A 15,799-nucleotide genomic window follows, 5' to 3' on the forward strand; every position below is an offset into this window, starting at 1 on the left:
TGGTGACCCCCAACCATAAAATTATTTTCGTTGCTACTTCATAACTGTAATTTTGCAGTAGGAGGAATAGTGCCCCATCATTGGTATCAGTGGGAGGAATAGTGCCCCGTCATTGGTGTCAGTGGGAGGAATAGTGCCCCCGTCATTGCTGTCAGTGGGAGGAATAGTGCCCCGTCGTCTGTGTCAGTGGGAGGAATAGTGCCCCGTCGTCGGTGTCAGTGGGGGGAGGAATAGTGCCCCGTCGTCGGTGTCAGTGGGGGGAGGAATAGTGCCCCGTCGTCGGTGTCAGTGGGGGGAGGAATAGTGCCCCGTCGTCGGTGTCAGTGGGGGGAGGAATAGTGCCCCGTCGTCGGTGTCAGTGGGGGGAGGAATAGTGCCCCGTCGTCGGTGTCAGTGGGGGGAGGAATAGTGCCCCGTCGTCGGTGTCAGTGGGGGGAGGAATAGTGCCCCGTCGTCGGTGTCAGTGGGGGGAGGAATAGTGCCCCATCATTGGTATTAGTGACACCAATGATGGGGCACTATTCCCACTGACACCAATGATACTTACCTTGCAGACCCCTGCTCCAGCCTGGGCTCGCTCGCTCCCTCCCTCTCCCATGGTACCGACACTTACCTGTCAGATGTCTTCCTTCTCCGGCCGCTCTCCTCCTCTTCACTCGCTCGATCTTCGCGGTGCCGCTCGGCTCCTCCTCTCCAAGCTCCACCTCCTTGTCGGTGATTGGCCGCCTGTGTGCCTCTCCTGAGCTACAGTGCCGGCGGCCAATCACAGGCGAGGATTGATCTCGAGGTGTGTCCAGATGACAGGGGCGGCATGTCATCCCGCCCACACCTGGAGACGGCGGTGGCGGCGGCGAGGAGCGGTGTCTCGGTTCCTAAGACCATCGGAAATATGTGTTTTCCGATGGTCTTAGGCGACCCCTGTGGAAGCGTCGTTCGACCCCCAAAGGGGTCGCGACCCCCAGGTTGAGAACCGCTGGTCTAAATAGTGGCATGCTTAAATAAATTGTCCATTTATAAGTGGTACCCCATATGGTGTCACCAAGTCCCAAACTATCTTGCCACTGGTTCCCATGTAGTCTGGGCATTTGGGGGGTGGGGGGGGGGGCGCTCCACGTGACTATCTTTTCCCTCGTATAGTGGTACCTCGGTTTATGAATGCCTCGGTTAACGTAATTGTTGGTTTACGAATGAAAATCCAGCGAAAATAATGCCTCGGTTTTTGAATTTTTTTTGGCAATACAAACCGAGTTTCCCTAGGATGCATTACACCTGGGAGGTTTATAGCACCGCCTCTGTGCATGCTGGAGTCTGTAGGTAGCACATTCCATCAAGTGTGGAGGTGTTGGAATGGTTTTTGCATCCAGTTTTGGAGCCATTCTGGAAATTTTTTAATCATGGACCTGTACAGTATTTATGCCTTTCAAGTACACTTTATAAAGAGTTTTTAACAGATGAGACTTTTTTTTTTACTTTTTTCTGACTTCCGGAACGGATTAATTGGTATTCATTCCTATGGGAAACCGCGTTTCAATTTACAAATTTTTCGCAATACAAAACATCCCGGAGAATGCATTCAATTTGTAAACCAAGGTACCACTGTAAATCTGAAACTTATATGGATATAGCCTTATACATCTTGACCCCACATCTGGCACGCTTGCTCGGTAGAAATTGTTGAATACAAGGCGGCCAGAAAAATGAACGAGGGACTCATCAATGCAGTTGTTTTGCTGGGGAGTATAGACATCTGCAAATTTTTGGTTAAGGTGATTTACAAGGGGCTGCTGCACCAATTAAATTTACGTCCTTTTTTTCTTCTCATGAATTGAGCTTTCTTGCAGTGGTATGTGATTGCCTGTGTGTGTTTTTTTTTGATAATTTTGAAAAAAAATCCCAAAATATTTTGGACTTTTTGTTTACACATGACCAGTAAAAAAAAAAAAAAAAAATGTCAACTTTAGGCCAAAATGTATTCTGAGACGTCTGCTAAAATAAATAACCCCAATACGTGTAAATTAATTGGTTTATGTGAAAGTTATAGCGTTTACAAATGGCGGTATAGATACTGGAATTTTATTTTTTTTGTATAATGCGGTGAGCAGTGCCTTATAGCAGGACTGCTATGGGCATTCTGACAATGGGGGGAACTGACTTGGTGTCACTGACATCCCCAGTGACACCAATACAGTGATCAGTGCAAAAAAAAAAAAAAAAGCACTGACACTGTTACTAATGGCACTGGGCAGGAATGGGTTAACTGTGTGATGGGAGTGTTTAATAGGGGGCAGGGGATGTGTCCACTGTAAGCACACTGCTCTGGATGGATGTGCTCAGCCAACCTGAGCAGTGTGCCTAAACTGACAGGGAGGAGGACTGTTGGTAAACAAAGCAGCCCTGTCCCTGCCTGCTGCCCTGTAGCTGTATATCTACTATAGGGTGGTCATTAACCATTTCCAGACCGGACACTTTTACCCCCTTCCTGACCAGGGCAATTTTCAGCTTTTAGCGCTATCACACTTTGAATGACAATTGCGCGGTCATGCAACACTGTACCCAAATGAATTTTTTACCATTCTTTTGAGATAGATAAAGCTTTATTTTGGTGGTATTTATTCACCACTGGGATTTGTATTTTTTTTGCTATGTAAATGAAATGTCCAAAAATTTTGAAAAAAAGTGTTTTTTTTTTTATAAAATTTTGCAAATAAATAATATTTCATCATAAATCTTAGCCAAAATTTATTCCGTTATCTTTTTAGTAAAAAAAAAAAAAAATCCAAATTAGTTTATAAGCAAAAATTATAATTTTTAAACATTTTTTTTACATTTTTATTTTATTTTAAATTTTTTTTTACATACTGTTACCCTAGCAGTACAGTGTCACCATGGTGACACTGTACTACTTGTGAGGGGTGATGAAGATTTTTTTTTTTTACACTGATTGCTTTTACACCCATATAGGATGTAAAAGCAATCATTTCTCTTTCTCTCTGTGTGCATTCTTGCACTCATTGAGAAGAACTGAGTGAGCTGTGATTGGTCACAGCTTGTCACATGGTACAAGGCTTTTGTGAATAGCCTTGTACCATGTGACCTCTGTGATCATTCACAGATTTCACACATAGTAAGCAATGATGTCAGAAGTGACATCTTGCTTACTACTTTGCATGTGATCACTGATTGGCCAATCAGTGATCACATGATCGGGACCTCGTACAGAGGTCCCGTCCGACGATCGGTGTTTCACTGTGTCCGGAGGACACAGCGGGCACCGGATCGCGGTGCTGCGCGCTCCCAGGGAGCGCGCACAAGCAGGGTGCGGGGAGGCCGTTTATAGACGGCCACCCGACCCTGCAGTGCCACCGTCCGGCCGTTTATATACAACGGCCGGTCGGGAAGTGGTTAAGCAGTTAACTTGCGTGTCAGATAAATAAACTGTTTTTTTGTCAGAGAGCTGTTCAGAAGCAGAGTACTAGATTTCTAACGGAGTAGGTCATGGTGGAGGATCAGGTAAAGGTCACACAAGTGATATGGAACATTGAATCTTTTTACAGCTAAAGAACACAAAAACATTGAAAAAATTTATTAAATTGTTTCTGTAAAAAACCAAAACATTTTATTTGATTAAAGTACAAAATGCACATACAAATTGTTCTCTATATAAACGCATCTAAAAGAAACCTACAATATATTATATGTACAGACATGTATAAATAAAATCTATTCAATACAAAATTCAGACACAGTGACATTTTCTTCAGTAAAAAAATAAGTGCTCATTACAGTAGCAGCCTCAAATTGCAACCTAGGTTTCAAACTGGTAATGAATAAGCTATGTAACATCTTTTATTGAAATATATAGTCCTGTATCCATGGCTCAAAAGTGTTTTTCAAAACCATTACAATCCACTCAAGTAAATCGATCAATAAATGTATTATAGACTCCGTAAAGAAACCAGCAGCAACTAGATGCCAATTCACTAAAATCCATCACTGCACAGAAAATTCTGTTTATTGGCTATGGATTACTTACACATCGTCAATTTATCAATCCTACTGCACATTACGCGGACCATAGCTGAGTAGCAATTCCAAAGAAAATTCTTGGGAAAATAAATTGTTTTTCTAATCATTAGTGAGTCAAATGCTAGTTTTTTTTGACTGCAGTGACAAGAAAATTCAAAGGAGCAGGTTTAAAAATTCTCAAATGAACACATTTCTAATTGCATGTAAGTTTCATTTAATTTTATTCTAAAATCAAACAAAATCTTTAGAATGTCATTCTGCAATTTCCTTATGCCTAGTACACACGATGAGAAAATCAGACAAATGACTGTTTGTGGTTTTTTTTTTTGCATAGTACTCTCATACCAAATAGGAAAATGCTGCAAAGTGTAAAACAAATTCTTGTATGATCCAGTACAACTTGTGTGTGTTTAGTAACGTAACAGCATGTAATTGGAAGTGATGTCATGTACGTGTGACCCTCCCCCCCCCACTGATAATTACCAAATTGTAGCAATAAGATTATCACTCCATTATTACTAATATACATACATCTATCCTGAAAATAATATTTTTTTTCACATTTAGGAGAGTTTTCTTGCTCCCTCTTCAGGTTTATTTTCAGCAGTTTCTGATCATGCGCGGTCTTGGTCACTCAGTGTTTTTTTTTTTATAGATTAATACTATACTGATTAAACAAATCATTTGTTCTGTTATGAAAAAAAATGTTCTTGCTTGTCCCTTTGGCTAATTTTGTATGAACTATCGTGATTGGCTCTTCAAAGCTGTGTACTAACGAACAGATTATCCGACAAAGGTCTTTTTTTTTTTTTTTTTCTTATTGTGTGTACTAGACATAAGAATTTTCACTTGAAATTCTATCCATCCATGGCCAGCTTTAGGGAGTATAAAACAAGTGCAAAGAGAGAACTGTCCACCACCAACCAATAGTATTGTGGCTATAGAACACATTCCCTTAATTACCCTTTTCAATTTATTGTGCTTGTTGGTAAGGCATTATGCAATTTTCTTTCCTTCACAAGTTGAAGGAATGAAAACTGCTTGATCCTCCCCATCAACATGGTCAGTGGGATCCCTCCCGCAGCGCTATTGTGTTCTGCCAGCAGGGAGCCTTCCCCACCAGTAGAATACAATTACCACTGCTGGCGCCACCAGCAGTGATCAATAAAAGACCCACAGGCTGGCTTTACTGAAGGTGATCAATACACTGACTTCAATACAATCAGCCTGTCCATAGATGGTTTGAAATTTGGCCGGTTCCTGATAAACTGCAGATTCTGTCCTACATGTGAGGCAGTCTGATATGCACAAGACATATGCTTGGTAAGTTGCTTGATAAATTAGTTATTGAAAGTTGGTATATAATAAAGGTGTTTTGTAGACCATTACAATTGATGGTATTGCAGGTTACCTTCCTGCTAGTGTAAGTCATGGTGCTGAACTCTGATGCTTTTTTGGAAGAAGCTGTCTTCAGCAATCCACATTAGCTGGAATGTCTACATGAACTCCAAACTGCTCTGAAAGAGCCTTAAGCTTTTCCTCTAGCAGTATATTCTTTTTAACCTCTTCATTGTAATTATACTTCAGATCTTCAATCTCTTCAAAAAAAGAAGGGTCAAAATGTTCAAGTTCATTTTTCAACTTTTTGATCTCTTCCTGAAACAAAACAAAAAAATTCTTGATACACACTCTACAATTGCTGCTAGTATATTACTTGATGAAGAGCTTCACTCAAGTGTCACGTAATTTTGGTGGAGAGTGTATAAGCTTTGCATGCACATAAAACTACCCAAATGCCATTCTGCCACAATTTCCCTTCCTTTTCTAGTTTTTCTCCACCTCATTTAAAATAATGTCTTTGCAACAATGAATCTCATTCTCCCATCATGCAGCGTTGGAATGCAAGGCATGATCTACTTTGAAGTGTATATATTCTTTGTAAAAAGAGACCCAGTGTCCATTATTTACAGAGGTGCATAGTTTGGTTAAATTAAGACACAAATCAATCTAGTTTAACCAACAGAAAACTTACCCTGTGTTCAATTAGGATATGTCAGTCAAGGTTCTAAATAAAAAAAAAACCTGTCAATTCTGTAAGGGCCCATATACCATCTACACTATATTGCCAAAAGTAGTGGGACACACCTCCAAATGGTGTTCCAATCACCAGGCCTGCAGACTGCTTCTACAAACATTTGTGAAAGAATGGGTCACGCTCAGGAGCTCAGTGTGTTCAAGCGTGGTAATATGATACATTACCACTTGTGCAATAAGTCCATCTGGGAAATTTCCTTGCTACTAAATATTCCACGGTCAACTGTTAGAGGTATTGTAACAAAGTGGAAGCAAATGGGAACAGCAACGTGGTAGGCCATGTAAAATGACAGAGGGGGATCAGTGCATGCTGAAGTGTGCAGAAGTCGCCAACTATCTGCACAGTCAATAGCTAAAGACCTCCAAACTTTGTGTGGCCTTCAGATTAGCACAACAGTGCGTAGAGAGTTTCAAGGAATGGGTTTCCATGGCTGAGCATCTGCATCCAAGCCCCACATCACCATATGCAATGCAAAGCGTCAGATGCAATGGCCACATCGCCACTGCACTCTAGAGCAGTGGAGATGTGTTCCCTGGTGTCACAAATCATGCTTCTCTGACAATCCAATGGATGTTTTTGGGTTTAGCGGTTGCCAGGAGAACGGTACTTGCCAAAATGCATTGTGCCAAGTGTAAAGTTTGGTGGAGGGGGGATTATGGTTTGAATTTGGTTTTCAGGGGTGGGGCTTGGCCCCTTAGTTCCAGTGAAGGGAACTCTTAAAGCATCAGCATACTATGACATTTTGGACAATTTCATGCTCCCAACTTTGTGGGAACAGTTTGGGGATGGCCCCTTCCTGTTCCAACACAACTGCACACCAGTGCACAAATCAAGGTCCATAAAGACATGGATGAGCGAATTTGGGGTGGAGAAAATTGACTGTCCTGACCTCAACCCAATAGGGCACCTTTGGGATGAATTAGAGCAGAGACTGTGAGCCAGACCTTCTCCTCAGACATCAGTGCCTTACCTCACAAATGCGCTTCTGGAAGAATAGTCAAACATTCCCATAGACACACTCCTAAACCATGTAAACAGCCTTCACAGAAGAGTTGAAGCTGCTATAGCTGCAAAGGGTGGGCCAAGTCAATATTGAACCCTACAGACTAAGCCTGGGATGCCATTTAAAGTTCATGTGCATGTAAAGGCAGGAGTCCCAATACTTTTGGCAGTATAGTGTATTTGTGGTATCACATGCCACAGCATGTTAAAAAAATTAGTGAAACACAGTGGCATTCATTCTGAATGGCACTCCCAACACTCCTATCACCTAAAATGCATTGCCACCTTTTTAAGGGGCTACTAAAACCTCCTTTGTTGGCCTAAGCTAAACCACTTGCTGTAGCTGCCAAGCAGGCCTTTGCTGCATTTAAACAGAACTAAACCCACCAATTTACCTGTTCCAATGAGGGAACAGGGGCTGGGTTAGTTGTTCATAATGTCATGTAAACCTCTACCAATAAACTACAGCTGAAGATCAGTAGGGTAAGAATAATCTTCTCTGTATAGCTAGAGCCTGAAGTTTCTACATTTGTGTCTATTTTAACATTTAGATTCAAATTTCTTTTTAATGGCCTCCTTTTCCCTCATGTTTTTTTTTTTATTTACCTTCAAGTGCTGTTTCTCCAAATCTGAAGTCTTTCTGTGTGTTTGCAGATCCACTACTTCTGCCATCAGCTTGTGTACTCTCTCCCGTTCAAGTACCTCATCAGACCCTAGAGAACAGCATGGAAGAGCAGTTTCTGTTACATCCAATCACTCATTTCTAGTGTAATATACAACACAGAAAGCAGATGTCATTCTTGTAGCAGATGGGAAAAATAATGCCTGTGTTAATACTCATCGAGATGAAATCCAGTACTGCCTTTATGCGGATTTACCATTGAATGTTGAGTAGAGCATGTCTTCTTAGTGTACTAGAAAAATCCCCTGGCAGTAGCCCCAGAAATAAGGATTACATTGGAATATGACGTTTTTATACTATTTGTAGAGAATACACGCACAATGCATGGGTTTAAACAAGCTCCTGTAGGGTGGTATTGCTTATATTATGTAATTTCTAAATAAATACACATATACACTGTAACATCCTTAATTCTAATTCCTTAACATATGCAGAGCCCACCTAACACAATGTTTAAGTTTACTGTGATTCTTAGGTTATGATAAACATAAAGCAGGCATTAACATCAGGTAGATTGCACAAAGGCTTCTAAAGAGGAGAAGAAATGTATTTGCTAAATAATGTTGCTTTATATTAACCATGTAGTTTTTTTTTTCTACATTTTAAAGCATACCAAAGCCCTAAAACAAAGATGTACTTTCTTTCCCGTCTATCGAGGGACTCAGAAATACAGATACAGTCAAGCAATACTGATGCTTTCAGGAGAACTGGCAAACAGAAAAATTACAAGACGGTTCCCAGATAACCTCACCTCTACCAAGTATGCCTCAGTCTTTTGATGGTGTCCAAGGAGGATGCATGATTTTTTTTTTTTTTTTTTTTTTTTTTTTAGCTCTGCTGATAAAATAAATACGTCTTTTTTTCACTTTTTTACCCTTGGAATTCATCTTTCATCATCTTGAATCAAGATTTCTCACTGCATTGCTGCTTGAGCTGCTCTGTACATAGTAGCTATCCTGATCAACCATTCCTAAACATGACTTTGGTGTGCTGTATCCCGACCCTACTTGACTGGACATGCAGGGCTAGTCTGATATGTGACCTTCAGGCCCTGGGCTCTGCATTGTAGCACTTTTCAGATATTATAAGCATGGTTAAAGTTTGCAAAGGAGCACTTTCCAGGTCCAGATTAATCTCAGCACCTGACTATCTCTGAAGACTCGCTCTGTGAGTTAAGGCTGTTTGGCTAAATCACTGAGAGCTATCTCACCCCTGGGTGCCTTTCAAATTTGCTGCTATTGCGGGATTTACCACCGAAATAATTAACTTTGAGGGACTGAGCGTTTATGTCATTCCTGCCAATCAGCATAGAGAAAACACCATCCTGCTGCTGTTCCTGCTTTGGCAAAGCGCCACACTCTCTGCTTTATTTTTACTGTCCTTCTACAGATTGGCAGCAGGAATCCCTCTTTAAATCTCAGCTTGAGCTGGCAGACTTAGCCTGTGTTAGAAGTATTCTGTCAAACCACAGCAGAAAGAGAGAATCCCTCTCTTAAAGAGCATCTAACCACTGCTGGGGTAGACCCCTGTCCAAATGTGTGGAACAAATAGCAGGAATCACATCTTCAGTTGTATTGGCCTGTTACAAGTGTCCAGCATGGGTCTGACGTCCATACAGATGCATTAAACACTTTGGTTTTGATGCTAGGACGTTAATGTCACATTTATAGAACATGTGACTCCCTTAATCTTTGAGTGCTGTCGTCTCCTTGGCCCTTTAAAGGATATTGTGATAAGAGAATGCCAGACAGTACTACTGCCTTAACATAGAAGGTCTAGGGAGAAGTAGAAGAAATTCAACCCTTTTCATTCATCTGCTATGCAGTAGTTGCCTTAAGCCCCTTAGACAGCCCACAGGGCTAAGCCTTGTGCTTGAAAATACACCGCCATTTCTTCAAACGGGGCTGACTGTTAACTCTAGTAAGTCTTTGGGTAGTGTGCCTATTTACACCCTCTTTGTTAATGTTCTAGGTTCCAAGCAGACCAATGCGTCTGACTCCATGTAACAGGTAGTCCCTGGTATGATTCTTCAGCCAGCTGGGATAGTTTCTTCTCTCCCTTCATCCACTGAAGAACTTCCAACTCTGGGACTATCATGTGGCACTTCAGAAACGATAGTTCCTTCAACATCAGTGGATCCGGATTCACGGGAGGTATTCAGGTTCCTTCGCTGGATGATGCCAAGAGTTCTAGTCTTGTATCTTTCATTAAGTGCCTTGGGATTTGGCTCTTCTCAGCTGGTAGCCTCTGCACTAAAAGTAGAGGTCTGGACACCAGGGTCCACTTCATATCCTACACGACAGACTGAGATCATTCTAGAGCAGCAATTACAGAGCATATGAATAACTTTGTTTTGTTTCAGGAAGAGATCACAAAGTTGAAAACAAAAACCTGAACAATATGATCCTTCATCTTTTGAAAATCTGATATATAATTACAATAAAGAGCTGCTGAAGGAAATTGTTGAGGTGCCTTTGTTTTTTTAGCAGGTATCCTCTTGTCCTGGATATGTCTGCATAACTGAAGTAACTAAATAACTGTCCATCTGGTGATAGGTCCTTCTTTGACTTATCTGCAGCCAGGAAGATCCTGCACATACTTTTATTTATTCTGCCCTTAATATCAGGCGATTGCTCTTGGCGGTACTGCTAGGACTTTTTCACTCCATCGCTACTGATGCTTTGCTGGATCTGGGAGATCAGGGGATTTTTAGACTCATTGCTAGTGGTCAAGGATTGTCATTCAGCAGGTTCCTTCAGAAGTCCAACTCTTCACCTAAATGTCCCTTACTCTTGTTTGGGTATCTCCCATACACCCTACCCTTTCAATCAAAGTGACTTTGTGGGATATTGAGCCCCTGTGTTCCTAGACAGTCTCAGAGTCACTTAATAGCTCTTTTGGGCTGTTATGTTTCATTGATACCCATGTTTCTCTGGTATGTAAGTTTTACCTAGCAGGATTGGCTGTCTGGCCAGATAACCTCTAGTCATGGAGTTTTCATCCCCTTGACCAGCTGTTCTTTCTTATCTAGACCTGTTTTGTACTAGGTTCCTTCTGAGGATATGTTCATTCTAGGAGTTGTTTCCAATTTTCTGTTGACCGCATGTACTTTTAAGTCAGTTCTTCCCCTCAAGGGAATTTGATCTAGTGTTGCCTGTTTTTGGTTGATCACCTTCTAACTTAACAAATGTGTGAACCATGTAGCATCCTTGCAAAGATAAGAAACAGATGTCTGATGCTGAAAATCCCACTAAACACTAATGGATATGGTATAGTGTCTTAACAGGCAAGGGTGGAACATTATCCTTTAGCCCATAGGCTCGACCAATAACTTGTCTAATCCACCTATCAATGGTGGAGCTAGAAGCAGGCAACCCTGTAGAAGAACTTTGAGAAAGACAAAGAGGGAATCCAACTGCCAGAGAGAGACTGCTGCCAAGAGGAATACTCACAGCACGTACAATTTGAGACAGTGGAGAGTAATTTCCTTGGGATGTTTTAGTGTAGACATAAGGAGGGAAGAACAATGTCCTGGTTATGGTGCAAGGAGGAAACCTGAGAAAGAAAGCCTTAGGCTTCAGGACAACCATATCTTTTGTGCAGCACTGGGAAAGACTTTTTACAGGACAGTCAGAAAACAATAGTATGAGAAAAAACACCTTGTGAGTGAGGTCAGACAAGACCTTGGAACAGAACATCCAAATGATCTGGAAGGGCCCACAAAGGGTCTCTGCAGAGACTGAGTACCATGTTCTCCTGGGACTGTTTGGTGCAATGCCATTCATCTTGATCTTTAGGGAGAAGCTGTAGAGATTAGGTTTAACTGATCCCACAAAGTAATCAGAATCTCTCCAAGGGGTCCTTGAACCTGGCGAGAATTTGTTCAGTATATTATTGAATCTCAGTGCCAGAAAGACCATGCCTGGCATCCCCCACTTGTGGCAAAGGACTTGGAAACCCTATCGGTGGAGACACCATTACCTTTATCCAGCCACTGACGACTGTAAATCTGACAACTTGCCCTGCCTAGGATGAGGACATCAGACAGGACTAGAATATGCAGTTCCACCCAATTGACAATCTGGTCTGCTTCTCATTGAGCAGTGCAACTTCTGATGACTCCTTGATGGTTTGTGTGTGGCCACCACAAACTCCTGTCCAACAGAATTATCTTCTACAGAACAGCCAACAACTTGTTAAGGCAATAAATGGCTGAATCAAACACAGGAACTGTCAATTTATGAAGGAAACCCAGCTCAGTAGGTTGTAGCTGAGCAAAATTGAGGGGCAAAACATTTTTTTAGAGTTAGGCCAGTCATTTGATAAGGTAGACTATAAAATTGAATGAACTGGAAAGGTCTTGGCAAGTTTAGAAAGTTTTAAGAAACTCATGCTGGACACTGTAGGTTGAGCAGCTGCTCTAATACCAGGTGTGACTGCACCATCTCAAGAAGGGGGCCAATGGTACCCTTAAGTTTTGGTGAGATCTCAGCAAAAGAGGTCTCATCCTGACCTCATTCCTCAGCAGCAGAGGGGCGGGATCTTCCTTGTGTACCTCCTCTTCAGGCAGTGCAGCAGCCGCTAGAGTAAAGTCAGAGACAGACTCAGGAGGAGAGACTAAAGGGGCTTGCTTGTTTACCCTGTGATCTACAGCCTCCAATAAAACTAGGCTTCAGCCCGTTAGGTCAGATATGGTGTCTGAAAACTCCTCTCTACATAGTTAGTCTGGTTGAAAAACAACACAAGTCCATCTAGTGAAAAAATAAATTATAAAATCCTATACACATGGCCAAAAATATTGGTACTCCTGCATTTCTGTCAGATAATGTCCCATCACTGGTTTGAATGGAATGAATAGTGCCCCATCAATGGTGTCAGTTGGTGGCATAGTGCCCCATTGATGGTGTCAGTTGGTGGAATAATGCCCCAAGGGCCAGATAACAGGAAACCACTGGTCACGTCCAGCCCCCGGGCCGCAGTTTGGAGACCACTGCACTAGGGGACCAGGGAAGGGCACTAAGCCTAAGGTTACATTTGCACAGGCAGCTAGCACATGTATGAATGACAGGATGAATCTGCTGATTCTTGCAGCTTTCCTTGCCACCTGTGAGTGGCTAGCTGCAACTGTCAAGCCCTGTAAAATTTGATGACAGGTCGCCAGTGGCCACAGCTATCCATGTCTGCGCAGCCAGTGGTTACTTGGGGTGATTGCTGCAGGGTGTACACAAAGTGCAGATGTATTCATCAATTGGCACAGGATTACACTGAAAAGCCCCATTTGTAGCTTTGCCATCTTTAGTAGTCATACCCCTGAAGAGGTCTTCAGTGACAGAGCTCCACTGCTAATGGACCACTGCCGTAGACCTATCAGCCTACTCAACACAAAGTACAACGTGCAAAGGTGAGCACCCACATGGAATGCAGCACTCAAAGAAACGTTATAAGCTTGCCCTGCCTCTTCCTCCAGGCAGGGTTCAGTACAGTTTCCCAAGGCTCAGCCAAGGAGTCAACCAATCTGGAAAGCTGCAGAGAGGGAATCTTGTTAGAACATTGAGAAAAGAAAACAATTTAAAGAAGATGGTAAGCTGTCAGTAGTGAGAAGACATCCTCCCACTGACTCCAATGCTGGGGCACCATTTTTCCTCCCATACACTCCAATGGTTGGGAACTATTCCTCCTCCAACTGACCCAAATGCTGTAACAATATTTCTTCTCAGTGACCAACACTGGGGCACTATTTTTCCCAGTGACTACTGACACTAGGGCAATATCCCTCTTCTCAGTGACCACCAACATTAGGGGAAAATTCCTACTTCAATGATCAGAGATACTGGGGCACTACTCCATTCTGTGACCACCAACGATAGGGCACCATTCCTCCACTCAGAGACCACCAATACTAACGTATTTCTCCTACAAATGATCACCAACTGTATTGGTCAGTCTGGCCCTTTGTTTAATAAGTTAGAGAAAAACTAAATTCATAGAGATGGGTTTTGTTAGGTCTAGGGCTGGGACTATTCCTGACCCATTGGATAGGAAACTGCGTGTATGTTGGTTATGGGTTTTAAGCATATCTTATTTATAAAAGGAAAATAAAGTTAAAAACATTTGCTTGCTGTGATTACTTTATATAACATATGTGCAGATATTATGTACCTGATATACCGGTTTTCTGTTTATGTACTTCCAGTTGGTGAATCAGCTGAGCTTTTTCATCTTCTAAACGTTTATTGGCTAATCTGAAACAGAAATATTGACCGTTTGCAAACTGGTCTGAATCTTATCAAAATGAAAGCAATCAATATTTGATGCCATACACTACTGATTTATTGATATATGGAAAGTGAGAGATATTGGATCATTTAAAATATCCACTAATATTACTGTTCACTAAATACAAATACTTTTATCTAAATCTAAACCTCAGTTTACAAATTAAAAAAAGATTTAAAATAATTGACCTCAAACCATTATACTTTTAATTTAAATGCTGCTGAAAAAAACAGCAAATTTAGCTTTTGTTAATTATGCACATGCAAAAGTGGTAGATTAGATCCCGTCCTGGCCAGAATTTTACATTCCCATCTTGTCCATCCCAGGTATAGACAATTGGCAGAAAAATTTCCTCAGCTGAATTTTAGAAATGTCATACACTCCATCTGCAGCTCCCCAGGTATGGGAAAAGCTCCAGGACTTTTACACTAGAAGACATTTGCACCTGAAAATGTCCATGTGCATGAGCCCTTACACAGAAACGACAGGCTGAAGGATGACAAGACATGCCATAGAAGCCCCGTGTAACTTGATTAAGGTTTTCTGAGCTTGTGTAGCACACCCATTGTCCACTGTCAGTTGGTTACCTCAACTAAATACAAAACTTCAGTAAATTAAAAAACAAAATTAATGTCACAATTACCGGAGAATCTGAAACTCTCTTGTGAGGCCTTGGTCTGTCTTTGCATCTTCAGGAAAATGCTTCAGAAGCTCCACCTTGTTAAAAGAAAATTATTTGGTGTTACAAGCTAAACTATAAGGGCAACATGCCAAATTGTTCATTAAAAAGATCTGAAAAGAAAGAGGAAATTATGCAGTTTTGGGTGTTATTTATGGAACTCGGTGAAATGCTGTCTGTAAAATTCAAGCACAACACAGTTAAAGGCATTATAACCCTCTCTATGTGCACCTTGTGTTTTTCAACTGCATAAGATGTGCATTGGTCATGTGTTCAAACAGAGGTCATGCATTAACCTGTGCAAGTACATGCTGCATCACTCATGTCTGTAGTGTGAGATATGAACATCCCATGAAGAAACTACATATCCCACAATCCCTGGGTCTCTCAGTCTAGTGCTCTGTAGGTGAGAAGTACACAGTAATTAGATCTGACAAAGGCAGAGCAATTAACAGTGATCACTATGCCGGAAATGATGTGTTTTCATCACATTAGCACTCCCACATTTGTGATGCAACACAGAGGAAATGGCGAAGCATGCATTGGACGCCATGTGAGCCGGAACAAGAAGTTGCTTTTCCCTCTAGTGAATCGATCAGCCATGACACTACAAACTGCTGCCATGACACGTGAGCTTGTCATTACATGATAAGGCAAACAAACACCACAAGGAATTAAAACAACAAAACATTTGAAAGCGTGTGTGTCTTTAGAGTGGAAGTAAAGTCCACTTTTTAACTTGTACCTACAGGTAAGCCTATAATAACGTTTACCTGTAGGTACAGTGAATATCTCCTGAACTTGCACTGTGTGGAAGATATTCACCAGAGATGTCACCGATTCATGCGCTCTGAAGGGGAGGCCTACTGTGCATGCTGACGTTATTGTGACCCCAGCCATTTATACAGCTGGAGCCAGAAAACCCAGGAAAAAAAGACTGGGTGAAGATGGAAGCGCCAGAGAGCCGTGACAGCACTGCGCAGGCGGGCTCTGTGTGCAGGTAAGTCTGTCCTAATGTCTTAGTATGCGGGGAAGGGGG

At 41.8% G+C, this 15,799-nt stretch overlaps 2 protein-coding genes across 3 annotated transcripts in view; one reads left to right on the forward strand and one right to left on the reverse strand.

The window, feature by feature from the left end:
- The window catches only part of RLIG1 (RNA 5'-phosphate and 3'-OH ligase 1), a 47,057-nt gene extending 33,138 nt beyond the window's left edge, over positions 1 to 13,919 (forward strand). Inside the window, exon 8 of one of the 2 annotated variants that reach the window (XR_016305860.1) lies at positions 8,414 to 13,919. The gene's annotated coding sequence lies outside the window, so the exon portion shown is untranslated. Of the gene's footprint in view, positions 1 to 7,777; positions 8,206 to 8,413 lie in introns of those variants that run through there. The other variant, XR_016305859.1, reaches the window with a different exon arrangement.
- CEP290 (centrosomal protein 290) overlaps positions 3,569 to 15,799 on the reverse strand; it is a 239,857-nt gene continuing 227,626 nt past the window's right edge. Inside the window, exons 50-53 of the mRNA XM_089652468.1 lie at positions 14,725 to 14,798; positions 13,965 to 14,047; positions 7,730 to 7,836; positions 3,569 to 5,682 (exon numbers count right to left, since the gene is read on the reverse strand). Of these exons, the coding sequence (XP_089508594.1) occupies positions 5,497 to 5,682; positions 7,730 to 7,836; positions 13,965 to 14,047; positions 14,725 to 14,798 (450 nt within the window). The 3' untranslated portion in view covers positions 3,569 to 5,496. The remainder of the gene's footprint in view (positions 5,683 to 7,729; positions 7,837 to 13,964; positions 14,048 to 14,724; positions 14,799 to 15,799) is intronic.

This window comes from Staurois parvus, unplaced genomic scaffold, assembly GCF_062004578.1.
Source record: "Staurois parvus isolate SC_StPar_1 unplaced genomic scaffold, SC_StPar_1.0 ptg000025l, whole genome shotgun sequence".
Lineage (NCBI taxonomy): Eukaryota > Metazoa > Chordata > Amphibia > Anura > Ranidae > Staurois > Staurois parvus.